The sequence below is a fragment of the Myxine glutinosa genome, chromosome 2 (assembly GCF_964187855.1).
Source record: "Myxine glutinosa chromosome 2, kmMyxGlut1.1, whole genome shotgun sequence".
Taxonomy (NCBI): domain Eukaryota; kingdom Metazoa; phylum Chordata; class Myxini; order Myxiniformes; family Myxinidae; genus Myxine; species Myxine glutinosa.
In genome coordinates this window covers 110664869-110680149 of record NC_136262.1, presented here as the reverse complement: position 1 = coordinate 110680149, position 15281 = coordinate 110664869, and the positions used below count along the sequence as shown (strand labels likewise).

The following is a 15281-nucleotide window of genomic DNA, read 5'->3' as shown; positions in this document are numbered from 1 at the left end:
CGAGCTGTTGAAGGTGTGTCAGAGATTTCAGAATAGCTCGGAGAAAGGGAAGGATGGGGCGGACAAAAGGTTTGATGGTGATTGGGTGAGCCACAATGAGGTGTTATTTGAGGAGGGGGAAGAGCGAGGCAGAAGGTTGGGGGAGATGGAGGTGAGAGTTTGAAGGGGGAAGAAGCGGGGAGGACGCTTTGAGGAGGGGGAGTGAGAGGGGGGAAATTGAGAAGCAATGAGGGTGGGGAGATTTGAAGGGAAGGGGTGAGGGGGGAGTTTGGGAGGGAAGGGACAAGGGGAGGGATTTGAAAGGGATGGGATATGGGGGAGATTTGGAGGGGAGGGGTGAGGCAGGAGTCTAGGAGGGGAGGGGCGAGGGGGCGTCTTGGCGGGGAGGGGTGAGGGGGTAGTTTAGGAGGGAGGGGGCAAGGGGGGAGATTTGAAAGGGATGGGTGATGGGGAAGATTTGGAGGGGAGGGGTGATGAGGAAGATTTGGAGGGGAGGGGTTATGGGGAAGATTTGGAGGGGAGGGGTGAGATTGGATTTCTGAAAGTGTACGATTTATGGGAAACGAACATTTATTGCAAAATGAGTTTCTTGTGACCTTCGAGTTAAAAATACGTTTAAGGACGCTGGATGGAGGATGGAGTGCAGGAGAGTTTAGGGAATGTAGAAAAAAGGCACTATAGGAGATGGATATTTTTTTTGGGATGAATTGATTTGGTGAGCAAGTCGAAAGCAGCCTTTTAAAGAAGAAGAAGAAAAAGGTGTTATAAAATATGACGGAATACATAACTTGAGGGGAAAGTGTAAACATTGAAGGTTAATGAGTGAAAACTATCTGGGGAAATGGGGGAGAAACACGTGGTCGAAGAACGAACGAACGAATAAGAATGAATAAACGAATGAGAACAGAGAAGGAAAAGTTTTTTTTTTTTTTTTTTTTTTTTTTTTTTTTTGTTGAGATTTACACAAGGAAGTAGGCTATGGGTGAAAAGACTGGGAATACAGAGAACGAAAGTTATTGGATCACAAACGACGGACCGCTGAGAGAAAAACAAAGCCTCAAGGTTGTACAGTGCACACTGTACAAGGCCTCAAGACACGACACGGCAAACAGACGATCAATTTATGAAAGATAAACACCGAGAAACAACCAAAGTTGCACACAATAACTTCACACACCGAAAGATAAATACAGTTTCGACAAAATACAATTGTGAACAGACTTAACTTCGAAAAACGTGGAGACCGTGTGGAGCTTCGAAAATCCCTCCCACCGTCTCCGAGATCTCGCGAGACCTCCAAAGACCAAAGATCTCGCGAGACCACTTTTTGAGCTAGGAAGCTGATATTTGGACAGGACAATGACCAAGAGATTTGGCTGTAAAAGGTATTTTTGATTTATTGATTAATCAATTCATTGATTTATTATGTATTGGTTAATCAATTCGGTTCTTTTTTTTTTTTCGATTAATGACTTGTTTAATTATTTTTCAAAAAGTTACAGCTTTGGATGGAGTTACAGCCACCTGGTGGTTGAGGTATGCTATTAGCAAATTGATTAAGAAATTATTTTACAATTATTATTTATTGATTTTAATTACACAATTAATCAATCAATTATTGTACACCTCTCCCTCCCAATACCGTCTCGATGTGCTGCATGGCGGTATCGTCGAGCGCTGGAGGTGTCCCGGCAATGCCGCGTGCAGGAGGATGTTATTTATTTATTTGGCATTTGGGCGGTGTGCTTTTAATGAATCTGTCCTTGTTTGTTTCTTTCATATTTTGCCTTTTTTGTCCAGATGGGAGGGAAAGGGCACAAGCGAGGTGGGTCGTTGCAAGGAGACAGGCGAGATACATGTTCGAGTGGATCCAAAGTACTACCGACCCACTGAAGTGGTGCGCGGACCATTGATGTTGTCACCAATAAATCGATGCGATTTTTGTAGTGTATAAAATTGACGTAACAACTGCACCAGTCGGTATCCGATGTGAGTTCAAGCTCTCCATTCTTGACTCCGCAAAAGTGTGGCTCAAAACCACCCACTGTCTGGTCACATGTGCACATTGGTTCCATTATTTGTGTCTGTGCTGTAAAATCACTCTTACTGCATGTTGTTTTTTAATCGTCATCAGGAATTGTTACAAGGTGACTGCAGCAAGGCAAAAGAGAAGCTACGGTGGAACCCTTGTACGACCTTTGAGGTAAACTAGAGTTTTGCTTTCCTTTATTGGGCTCAGGCTGTCTGCACATTTGTTCCATGCTCTCTATTGTATAACCTTCTTCTTTCATATCCACACATTCTTTATGTTTGCCTCAATTTTGTCCTGGAGGATTAAGAAAGTTATTGTTCACTAGCAAAAGCCCAGCACAAGATTCCAATTCCGATAAGATATTCCGATATCCTTGAGCTAGGTGAAAGAAGCAAAAAAATGGGAGGTTATATATTTCTTAACAGCGAAATTTTTTTTTCAGGAGTGAGCGAGGCAGCGGTCTGGTGCCTATACACCACCCGGGTTCAATTCTTCATCTGATTGGAATTTTTAAAAATAATTTTCCTGTAGGTTTGGATTCATTTGAAGCATAGAGAAGCACTTAATATTTTTCTCTCCAAGGAGCATTCCCATATTTCCAACTGAGACAGAGATACAGTCAGTGAAAAAGTAAGTACACCCCATGAAAAGTGTTCACTTTTTCGACATATTTCAACATACAGCTACTTGATCGTCATTTCAACAATATTGATAGATAAAGGTGATATAATATAACAAATATCATGAAACATTTACATTTTGTAGTCCATTGTATAATTTAAATAAACATAAATGCAAATTTCACATGTGGAAAAAGTAAGTACACCCCTACATTTATCACTGCTTCAAATACCTAAAATTAGAATCAGGTGCACCAGCTCAGGTGCAAATGATTAGAACATCGTTCGAGAGGATCTTGGAGGAGGCTGTCTTATTTAAACCTCAGACATTTAGTTTGGTTTGCTCTTTGTTGTTGAAGTGTGCGGCGTCACCATGCCTAGATCAAAAGAGCTCTCTGAGGCCTTCAGAAAGAAGGTTATAGATACCTACGAGTCTGGGAAGGGATTTAAAAAGATCTCCAAACAATTTGAAATCAATCATTCGACTGTCCGGAAGATCATCTACAAGTGGAGAAGATTCCAAACAACTGCCAACTTGTTCAGGCCAGGCCGCCCCAGCAAGTTCAGCCCGAGAGCAGACCGCAAGATGCTGAAAGAAGTCTCTAAGAACCCCAGAATGTCATCACGGGACCTACAGGTAGCTCTTGCCACTGTTGATGTCAAAGTGCACGAGTCTACCATTAGAAAGAGGCTGCACAAATTTGATCTACATGGGAGGTGTGCCAGGAGGAAACCTTTGCTGTCCAGAAAGAACATCAGGGCAAGACTAAAGTTTGCCAATGAACACCTCGGCAAAGACCAGCACTTCTGGAACAATGTGCTCTGGACAGATGAATCAAAGGTAGAGCTATTTGGCCACAGTACCAGAAGACATGTTTGGCAAAAACCAAAGACAGCATTTGACCACAAGAACCTGATACCAAATGTAAAGCATGGTGGCGGAAATATTATGGTTTGGGGTAGCTTTGCTGCATCAGGGCCTGGGCAGCTCACCATCATAGAATCCACTATGAATTCTTCATTGTACCAGAGGGTGCTTGAGGATAATGTGAGGCCATCTGTCGGAGGGTTGAAGCTCAACCGAAGGTGGACCTTGCAACATGACAATGACCCTAAACATACCAGTAAATCCACCAAGGAATGGCTGAAAAGAAAGAAATAGAGGGTTCTGGAATGGCCAAGTCAAAGCCCGGATCTAAATCCCATCGAGATGTTGTGGGGGGATTTGAAACGAGCTGTGCATACAATTTTTTGTTAAATAAATTATTGCAAAGTGAATTTGTCATTGTTTTTTGTTCAATTAGATCACCTTTATCTATAGATACTGTTTTAATGAAGATCAAATATTGATATGTCCACATATGTTAAAAAGATTTTAAAAACATTTCATGGGGTGTACTTACTTTTTCCACATGCGAAATTTGCATTTATGTTTATTTAAATTATACAATGGACTACAAAATGTAAAAATGTTTCATGATATTTGTTATATTATATCACCTTTATCTATCAATATTGTTGAAATGAAGATCAAATAGCTGTATGTTGAAATATGTTGAAAAAGTCAAAACTTTACATGGGGTGTACTTACTTTTTCATGTGACTGTATGCAGACAACGTGAGCCTATTATATAAATAATAAATATACTAGCAGGGATCCATGGAAATTTCATATTGTAGCGGTTACCGCTGGATGCACACAATCGCCTTGCACCGGCCAGAACACGGCCAGACGCTCCTCTCCCGGACATGCCCGGACTCACTGTTCCCGGGCACGCCCGAACCTCCCGGGCACGCCCGGTCTCGTCTTTCCCGGGCATGCCCGCTCTCGCCTTTCCAGGGCTCGCCCAGAGCGTCCGGGCATGCCCGCTATCGCCTTTTCAGGGCTCGCCCAGAGCGTCCGGGCATGCCCGCTATCGCCTTTCCAGGGCTCGCCCAGAGCGTCCGGGCATGCCCGCTATCGCCTTTCCAGGGCTCGCCCAGAGCGCCCGGGCATGCCCAGCCTCGACTTGCCAGGCCGCAGCCAAACACGCCCGGGCAGGTCCAGACTCGCCTTTCCAAAGCTCGCCCTTGACACCCGGGCATGCCCGGTATAGCTTTTGCCGGGCAAACTTCCCGACATAAATGTGTATATATATTGCTGCCCGATAAACGGGCTGGTCAGAATACCTGAGCTGTTTTGTTTCAATAAAGCAACTCGGACGAATTCCGTCTTTGGTCGCGTCAATTCTTTCGACTCGCGTTGGAGCGCAGTTCCTTCATTGGTGACCTACCGACATGGATACGGCAGTGACGCTTAAACTGCCTACCTTCTGGGAGGCTCACGCGGCTGTTTGGTTCGCTCAGGCGGACTCTCAGTTCGCCCTGCGAGGCATCACCGCGGACGACACCCGCTTCCACCATGTTGTGGCGGCGCTCGGTTCCGCCACCGCGGCCCGCGCCTTGAGCCTCCTCGAGCACCCGCCGGCTGCTGACAAATACGACGCGCTGAAGACACTCCTCCTCGACGCTTTCGCCCTCTCACCGGCAGCACGTGCACGGCGCCTGCTCACTCTGCCCGAGCTCGGCGACACGCGCCCGTCAGAGCGCATGGACTATATACTCTCGTTGCTCGGTGAGCACTCTCCGGATTTTCTGTTCCGCGAGCTGTTCCTTCGCCAGCTGCCTCACCCGGTACGCCTCACCCTGGCTGGCACGTTGATCACGGATTCCCGCGCCCTCGCCAGGGAAGCCGATAAGATCTCCTCGGCGGGCCAGCACATCGGCGCGGTTACCTGGAGCCCGCCGCCGTCCGAGGCGATGCCCACGACGCCCGAGCGCCCTGCGCGGTTGGAGGCCGAACTGCCGGTGCAACTGGCGGCCGCCACGCCGCACCGCCCGCTTCCGACACGACGGCCGGGGCCTCCACCTGACCGGGTGTGGTGTTATTACCACGCCAGGTTCGGACACAAGGCTCAGACGTGCCGGCCCCCGTGCACTTTCGGCAGGTCGGGAAACGGCCGGGCCGGCGTTCATTCCCAGCCATGAGCGCCGGCCACTCGGGCAACTTGCTGTTTATTCGGGACAAAGCGTCTGGGCGGCGTTTCCTGTGTGACACCGGCGCCCAACTGAGCGTCATACCCGCCTCCGAGCAGGACAGGCGGGACGCCGTTTGCGGCCCCTCTTTGGTCGCTGCTAATGGCTCGGCCATACGCACTTTCGGCCCACGCGTCGTCACCCTCTGCTTCGGCAGCCAGCTTTTTCAATGGACTTTTGTGACCGCCTGCGTCCCCATGGCTTTGCTGGGCGCCGACTTCCTCTGCGTGCACGGGCTGCTGGTCGACGTCAAACGTCGTCGCCTTGTCAACGCCGAGACCTTCAGCTTCCTGGCGTGCACGATGAGCAGCTCCGCGCCGACCGAACTGGCATGCGCCCTCCCGGCAGCGAACGAGTTCGCTCGCCTGCTCGCGGAATTCCCGGCCCTCACGCAGCCGACGTTTTCGGCCGTTGCGGTGCGGCACGGGCTCGAGCACCACATACCCACTACGGGCCCGCCGGTCTACGCCAGGGCCCGCCGCCTCGACCCGGCCAAGCTCGCCGTGGCGAAGGCCGAGTTCAACGCGTTGGAGCACCTCGGCATCGTGCGGCGCTCCGATAGCGCGTGGGCCTCGCCACTGCACATCGTGCCAAAGCCGGGGGGTGGATGGCGCCCGTGTGGCGACTACCGCCGTCTCAACGACGCTACCACCCCCGACAGGTACCCGATCCCGCATATTCAGGACTTTTCCGCCCGTTTGGCGGGACGGGTCATCTTTTCGAAAATGGACTGATACGGGGCTACCACCAGGTACCTGTCCGGGCGGCCGACGTCCCGAAGACGGCCGTCATCACGCCGTTCGGCCTGTTCGAATTTTTGCGGATGCCGTTTGGCCTCAAGAACGCGGCCCAGGCGTTCCAGCGCTTGATGGACGGCGTGCTGCGCGACCTGCCATTTCTTTTCGTCTATCTGGATGATATCCTCGTCGCCAGCACGTCCCGCGCCGAGCACCTCCTCCACCTCCGAACACTGTTCGGTCGCCTCAGCGAGCACGGCTTAATTGTCAACCCGGTCAAATGCCACTTCGGCGCGACGACCGTTGACTTTTTGGGCCACCGCATCACCAAGACCGGGCCCGTGCCGCTGCCGACCAAGGTCGAGGCCATCACCACGTTCCCGCGTCCCCGTTCCATCAAGGCCCTCCAAGAGTTCCTCGGCATGGTGAATTTTTATCACCGATTCGTGCCCCGCGCTGCTCAGCTCATGCGGCCCCTTTACGAGGCCCTCCGGGGCAAGCCGGCCAAGCATGACATTGTTTGGTCCGCGGCCATGGACGCGGCCTTCGCCAGCGCCAAACGGGCCCTCGCCGACGCAACGCTGCTGGCTCACCCGGTGCTCAACGCGCCCATTGCCCTCACTACGGACGCCTCCAACTACGCGGTGGGCGCCGTCCACGAGCAATGGGTGGACGGGGTTTGGCAGCCACTCGCTTTTTTCAGCCGGCAACTCCGGCCGAACGAGTTAAACTACAGCACGTTCGACCGCGAGCTGCTCGGGCTATTCCTGGCCGTTCGCCATTTCCGACACCTCCTGGAGGGCCGCCCGTTCACGGCTTTCGTCGACCACAAGCCGTTGGTCTATGCAATGGCTAAGGTCACGGAGCCGTGGTCGGCCCGCCAGCAGCGCCACCTCTCCGCCGTGTTGGAGTTCACCACGGACATCCAGCACGTCGCCGGCAAAGACAACGCCGTGGCCGACTGTCTTTCTCGGGCCAGCGCGAACGCGGTCCACCTCGGCGTGGACTTCGCGCTCATGGCGGCCGACCAGACCACCGACGCCTCGGTGCAGGCACTCCGTGCGGCGGACACAGGCCTCCGCCTGGCCGACATTCCCTTCGCGGGCACCGTCCTGCTCTGCGACGTCTCCCAGGGCCAGCCTCGCCCCATCGTGCCCGTTTCCTGGCAGCGCCGCATCTTCGCCTCCATCCACGGCCTTTCTCACCCGGGCCGGAAAGCTTCTCAGAAGCTGGTGTCGGCGCGTTTCGTCTGGCACGGCCTTCGACGAAACATCCGCGACTGGGCCAACGCCTGCACGGCCTGCCAGCGGGTCAAGGTCCACCGCCACACCCAGGCCCCGCTGGCACCTTTCGCCGTGCCTGAATGGCGTTTCGACCACGTCCATGTGGACCTGGTGGGTCCCCTGCCCCCCTCGCGGGGGTTCACCCACCTGCTCACCATGGTGGACAGGACCACCAGGTGGCCGGAGGCTGTGCCCCTCGCCTCCACCACCACCGCCGACGTGGCGCAGGCGTTCATCGCCACCTGGGTCGCGTGCTTCGGCGCACCAGCGGACATCTCGTCCGACCACGGCCCACAGTTCACGTCTGAGCTTTGCGGCGCGGTCGCCCGTTCGTTGGGGGTCACGCTGCACCGCACCACGGCCTACCACCCCCAAGCCAACGGGTTGTGCGAGCGGTTTCACCGCTTCCATGAAGGCCACACTCATGGCCGGCCTTCAGGACGACGGTTGGGCCGACCGGCTGCCGTGGGTCCTTTTGGGCCTTCGCACGGCCCCCAAGGAAGACCTCCAGGCGTCCGCCGCCGAGCTCCTCTACGGCCAGCCGCTCCGCGTCCCGGGCGAATTCGTGCCCGACGCTACCAGTCCCTGGTCCGCCGCTCGCCAGCGCTCGGACCTCCAGGAGGCCGCCCGACGATTTGCCCCCGTGCCGACGTCCCGCCACGGTGGCCCCCAGTCCTACGTCCCCCCGGCGCTTCGCACAGTGGAGTACGTCTTTGTGCGTCATGACGCGCACCGGGGGCCACTTCGGCCGCCGTACGACGGGCCCTTCCGGGTCCTGCGACGGGGCGACAAGTCTTTCATCGTCGACTTCGGCGGCCGGCCGGACCGGATTTCTGTGGACCGCCTCAAACCGGCGCACATGGACGTCGACCGACCACCACGGTTGGCCCTTCCTCCGCGGCGAGGCCGCCCCCCGTCCACAGTTCCCCCCGCTCGACCACCCACCACCACGTCGGACCCCTCCCCACGACCCTCCAGGGGTCGCTTCGGCCGGGTCATCCGGACCCCCCTTAAATTGACCCTGCCGGTGCAGGTCTATTCTGGAGGGGCGTGTGTAGCGGTTACCGCTGGATGCACACAATCGCCTTGCACCGGCCAGAACACGGCCAGACGCGCCTCTCCCGGGCATGCCCGGACTCACTGTTCCCGGGCACGCCCGAACCTCCCGGGCACGCCCGGTCTCGTCTTTCCCGGGCATGCCCGCTCTCGCCTTTCCAGGGCTCGCCCAGAGCGTCCGGGCATGCCCGCTATCGCCTTTTCAGGGCTCGCCCAGAGCGTCCGGGCATGCCCGCTATCGCCTTTCCAGGGCTCGCCCAGAGCGTCCGGGCATGCCCGCTATCGCCTTTCCAGGGCTCGCCCAGAGCGCCCGGGCACGCCCAGCCTCGACTTGCCAGGCCGCAGCCAAACACGCCCGGGCAGGTCCAGACTCGCCTTTCCAAAGCTCGCCCTTGACACCCGGGCATGCCCGGTATAGCTTTTGCCGGGCAAACTTCCCGACATAAATGTGTATATATATTGCTGCCCGATAAACGGGCTGGTCAGAATACCTGAGCTGTTTTGTTTCAATAAAGCAACTCGGACGAATTCCGTCTTTGGTCGCGTCAATTCTTTCGACTCGCGTTGGAGCGCAGTTCCTTCAATATAATGTAAAATGTGACTTCAAGACCTCAACTCACTCCCTCCTCCTTGTTTCCCCCCCCCCTCTCCCCCCCCGCCCCCCCCACCACTCTCTCCTCTCCTCCTCCCCCTACTCTCCCCCCCCCCCCAAAACCCTCAACCCCAACTCCCTCCTTCCCCCTCTGTCTCTCCCACCAACCCATCACTCTCCATCCCCACTCTTTGCCTCTCACACCACTCTCCCCCTTCCTTCCCCTCTCTTCTCCTCCCTCAGTTTCTCTCTCCTCTCCCTTTTCCCCCAAAGACCAGGAAGAGATTTCAATGGAGTTATATTGTATTTCAAGAGCTTTCAATGTAGTTACGACATCACTCTTCCTCTCTCCTCTCCCCACCACCTCCCCACCACCATCACCCTACCCCTTCTCCCCTCATTACACACTCTCTCCTCCTCCAACTCTCTCTCTCTCTCTCTCTCCCCTCCCTACCCCTCTCCTACTCTCTCCTACCCCACCAATCCCTCCCTTCTCCTTTTTCTCTTCCTCCCCCACTCTCCCTCCTCTGCTTTACCTGCAGCAGGGAAGAATTTTCAATATGTACACGCCAAGCAAAGACAGATATGATATGTAGATAAGCCAAAGATGATATGTCGCATCTTATTAAAAAAGTTGTGGACGACTTGTGACAAAACTAGGTGGATGAGTTGGGTAGGTGACGAGAACAAGCCGATTCGATTTTGATTAATGTCCGAATCCAGATCTTGCCTATCAGTGGATACAAAACATAAACTGTTCACCCTAGAGGTGTGTGCTCTACCGACTGCCCTTCTAATGTTCTTGGTGTGTGCATCTTTCTTGGTCGGCCTGCCTTGTTTCTTGTTTATTTTCTTGCATTCAAAACTGAAGTAAACATTTTTAGATGTAAACGTGAGCATGTAAACCGTGAAACATTTTTTGGCACTTACCTGCCTCCATTTGCATGTTGCATTTGTGCTCTCTTGTGTTGTGGTTTTATTGCTGAATGGAGCATGCAGAAGCCCAGCAGAAGTAGCGATTGTTTGGACCTTTGCGATCATCCAGCTTGTGCGTTTGTTGGCAGAATAACTGGACAGAGGGTAGTTACAGTCACCAGATTTGGCACAGAGCTTCATATGGTGACTGTCTCAGGTGAGTCAAACCTTGAGGTCGTAAGGAAAAATGTAAAATGACATTTAATCCAGGACTACATGTGCCGCGGCCATAGGCCGGCATGAGTATTGCGGCGATGACGTCTGGGTGTGCAATATGAAGCTGTGTGCCAAATCTGGCAATAATTTTGCTGCTCATGTTGTCGAGTTATTCTGCCGACAAATAGTCACTTTGATCTCAATACGTACACGCCAAGCAAAGACAGGAAGCACATCGAAAGAGAAAGCAGGCACAAAGCTCTAGAGACTCCAGTTGAGAGGGAGAGGTGACTTTCACAGGCCAGGCAATCTCGATCCAGATCAACAGCTGCCTTGACCAATGAGAAGAGAGAAACAGCTGACACTAACCAGGTATAGAAAGGCAGAATCCAGAGTAAATGAGAACTGTGAAGCGGCAAACTCACCTCACCAAGGTCAGAAATACAGCTTCAATAGCCAGAGAACATGACACGTATTCCTCTCCTTCTTCTACTTCTTCTTCATCCCCTTCTTTTTGGGGGTTTATTGTCCCCCGTCGCACAGCGGAGCGAAAGGGGGACTATGGTTTTCCCGTCCGTCCGTGCGGGCGTGCGGGCGTGCGTGCGTGCGTGCGTAAGCGAAGGACCGCATTCGAATTTGGTGTATGGGTGCAACCCACGTCAAAATCCAAGATGGCCGCCGCCATGTATGTCTGATGCCATGTATGTCTGAACCTTGTGAGCTGAATATCTTGAAAAATAAGCGAAGTACCAACTTCTAATCTGGTGTGTGGGTGTATCTCGGCATAAGGAAGAACGCTATTGAAAATTGGGTCGCCACGTCAAAATCCAAGATGGCCGCCTCCATGTATGTCTGAACCATGTGAGATGAATATCTTGAAAAATAAGCGAAGTACCAACTTCTAATCTGGTGTGTGGGTGTATCTAGGCATAAGGAAGAACCCTATTGAAAATTGGGTCGCCACGTCAAAATCCAAGATGGCCGCCTCCATGTATGTCTGAACCTTGTGAGCGAAATATCATATCATAGCATGTTTTCTGCGTCTTCCACTTTGTCAACTCACATCACTTCCCCGACGGGGGACCTAAGCGTAACGCTTGTTTTACTGGTGATTCGCTCACTCCGGGAATGAAATATGTTCTGCTAATCACAAGTTAGCACAGGCGAGTTTAGAATTCGAGGGACATTAGCCAAACAGTTTTGGATTCTATAAGGTTGAGACACGTATACATACATACTGTACATACATACTGTACATACATACTGTACATTCATACTGTACATACATACAGCAAACCTCAATTTAACTGACTAATCGTGTGGAGGGGTTGTCCAATAATGCCAAAAGTCCATTAAATGGAATGGTTATTTTTGAATGGTAATAAATGCCCTACCATGTATAACAGACATTAGTAAACAGTTATACAGTACATGTATGTTACAAAACACTCAAATAATAAATAAACAGAAGAAAACAAGCATGAAATAGATAGAATATACTTTTATGCTGAGTCGGAGCTAAAAGGCCGAGGAGGCGAATGCTCCTGTGAATCAGCACCTTCAGAGTCTGTGTGCTAATCTAATCAGACACCGTTTGTTTCTTTCCAGGTAACCAATACACCGGACTTTAACTTTTAAATTAACGCGAATTTCTGCGCAACACTCGGATTCTTTATGTAGGAATTGCTGTTCTGGGTATTCCCCACGGGAAACCCCAACGTGTCTGCCACGGCCGCCGCTCGTACTGCGGAATCTCCACACACGTCACTCATATCCGGGCCTCCTCACGACCTTCACCATGCCCACACTCCCTACGTGGAGCTTCCCCAAGCCATCTCCGTTTGTGGAACGTCCCCTGGCTCTCACACCACTTACACAGATGGGACATACCGCTGTCTTTCGCACATCACGCATGCTCAAAAGCCACCACGCACACCATTCATTTACACATCTCATGGCCTTTCTCACTGCATCCACCTCGTGACCTTTCACACACCGAACACGCACACAAGACGGCTGTCGATCCCTCGCACACCATTCATTCACACAGGCCGTTCCTTGTTCCTTCACACCACTTCGGTACACGGGCCACCTTGCGACCTTCCGAGCACTGTTCACTCACACGGGCCATCTCACAACTGTTCACACTCGTTCTCTCATGACGCACTACTCTCACTCGCACTCCTTTCATGCACACCGGCTGGCCGGCGATATTTCTCGCACCACGGAACACGCACCCGAGCCATTCTGCGGAGGCCTCGTCGAATCCCGATTTCCATTAAAAAAAAATTCTCAAGTTTTTTTTTTTTTTTTTGGAAATGTTGAAGGCTCCAGGCATGGACTGTATAGCCCTCGAGGCCAGGCCTTACATAAAAGAGAAAAGAAAAGTGTATGATGAAAAGCATGATGTTTGTTTGTAAGAAAGAGAGATTAAAGCTAGCCTGGTAGCTATAGTTTGAGTGAGGCAGAAGGTAAGATCAACAATCCTGACACGGAGAGTGTAAGATGGTTCCGGGCACCACTTTAACGCTCCTAAGTCAGGACGGTAGTACTGCCCTGGGCGGTTGCCGTCTACAACCTACTACCGAAAAAACCAGTCCAACTGGATGGGTGTTTTTTTAGGAGACACCATCTCCTTACTGGATGGTCTTTGGCTCACTAAGGGAGCTCATCCGCCCTTTGACAGGTATTGTTTTTAGTCCTGCGGGGTGTCACAGTCACCCTCCCCACTGGCGAGCCAGTGAGGGTAGTCAGTTTGGTCGCCGACTACCCGACCATGCAGCAGGTCACACCGGGTTACATGTTACCAGTGTCAGTCAAGAGACCGACCTGACTGAAAAAACACCACTGTCCTTCGAAGCCATGGTAAATTACTTGTACATCTTTATATGCTAATAAATAACACAAGAAATGCACAATGTCACAAACTGAACTCGGCACCATCTGACCAGGAAGATGGTCGGTAGCAATGACTTCTGGGTCAGACTGTGCATAGTCTGATGCCCTCTATTGGTCTCCTCGTGAATTACAGGACGGTGCACACAAAGTTTTTATTTTTTATCAGGCAAATCCGAAATCTATTAAATTGTGGTTTTACTGTGCATACAGTACATACATACATGCGATTGGCATGCTTTAATATGATGTATTCATTTAATGTTTGTTTGTGCGTACTAGTGCCGATAAACTAGAGACAGCAAATCTACTCTCATGACTTGATTCCAGTAATGATTGGTCTCTAATCCAACGCAAACCTTGGCTGCAGGTAACCCTCAACCCCACCTCACGATATTGATAACTAAAATTTTCACATCATCTATTCAGCATAATGTACAATGTACATCTAACATCATCCATTCAATGTACAATGTGTGCTGAGTGGGTTCATCAAAAATGTAGTGGTCTGAGAGGGTCATTAACCAGTGTGGCAGCTACATTCAAATGTAAGGTGTGCACAGAGGGAGCTGCAGATGGAGGAAATGTTGAGTTGGATCTTGGAGACGGCGTGAAGCTGGAAGGTGTGAAAACATTTTGCTACCTCGGAGATGTGTTGAATGGAGAAGGTGGATCAGACTCGGCAACGGTTGCTAGAGTGAGATGTGCATGGAAGAAGTTTCGGGAATTGAGTGGCATGCTGATGATGAGGGGAGTGTCGTTGAAGCTGAAGGGAAAGGTGTATGCTGCATGTGTGAGAAGTGTTATGATTTATGGGAGTGAGACATAGGTAATGAACGTAGAGCAGCAACGAAGGCTGGAAAGGGTGGAAATGCGAATGGTTCGATGGATGTGCGGAGTATCGTTGAGAGAGAGGAAGACAAATGATGAATTGCGAAAGATGATGGGAATATTGCCTGTGATTGATGCTGTGAAGAGGAACAGGTTGAGATGGTTTGGTCATGTGTTGAGGAAGGATGAAAGTGACTGGTTGAGAAGAGTGATGGAAGTTAATGTAGAAGGAAGTAGAGGACGGGGAAGACCGAGAAAGACTTGGCTAAGGATGGTGGAAGAAGAAATGCGGGCAAGGGGGTTAACAAGGAGAGATGCAGAAAATAGGGCAAAATGGAGAAGATTGTCATGGGGACCGCAAGGCTAACCCCCGCTCTAGCAGGGAACATGGCCTTAAAATGCATGTTGTTGTATTCAGCATAAGCGATCCATTTATTAGCATTTTCATGTGGCCCAAAAAAACCTTTTTTGGAAAGAAGGTGTGTGTGTGTGTGTGTGTGTGTGTGTGTGTGTGTGTGCTCATGGAAGAGCTAGTGTACTGAATCGATCAGGACGCAACAGAACACAACAGAATATATATGTATATATATAATTTTTTCGGAGATGTACTGTATATGTATGTTTCCATCCTCAGCAAACATGAGGGTGTGGAGGTTGTTGCAGGAGGAGAACTGGTCTTTGTGTGTGTGTGTGTGTGTGTGTGTGTGTGTGTGTGTGTGTGTGTGTGTGTGTGTGTGTGTGTGTGTGTGTGTGTCTCTGTCTGTCTGTGTGTGTCTGTCTGTCTCTGTGTATGTATGTGTGTGTCGTTGGTCGTTATCTCCAAATGCGGGTTTCAGGAGGTCGAGTCCTCCCAGGAGTCCTCCCAGGACCCAAAGTATCCACGTTCTCTTCGCTAAGAGATCACAGTCCATGGACCAAGCTGTTCAACTTTTTCAGAGTTTTGTTCCAAGTTCTCCTTTCAGGATCGTCACCGAACCCCGGATTGCCTCCAGTTGTATTGCATTTGTGGTAATATTCCCGGGGATGATT

The 15281-nt window shown here is 51.5% G+C and overlaps 1 protein-coding gene across 2 annotated transcripts in view; it reads left to right on the top strand.

Annotated features, from left to right (window-relative positions):
• GMDS (GDP-mannose 4,6-dehydratase) overlaps positions 1–15281 on the top strand; it is a 114487-nt gene that overhangs the window by 21238 nt on the left and 77968 nt on the right. The window contains exons 9-11 of one of the 2 annotated variants that reach the window (XM_068107480.2): positions 1801–1897; positions 2135–2203; positions 9639–9775. In XM_068107480.2, coding sequence (XP_067963581.1) covers positions 1801–1897; positions 2135–2203; positions 9639–9722 — 250 coding nt within the window. In that variant the 3' untranslated portion in view covers positions 9723–9775. Of the gene's footprint in view, positions 1–1800; positions 1898–2134; positions 2204–9638; positions 9776–15281 lie in introns of those variants that run through there. The other variant, XM_068107482.2, reaches the window with a different exon arrangement.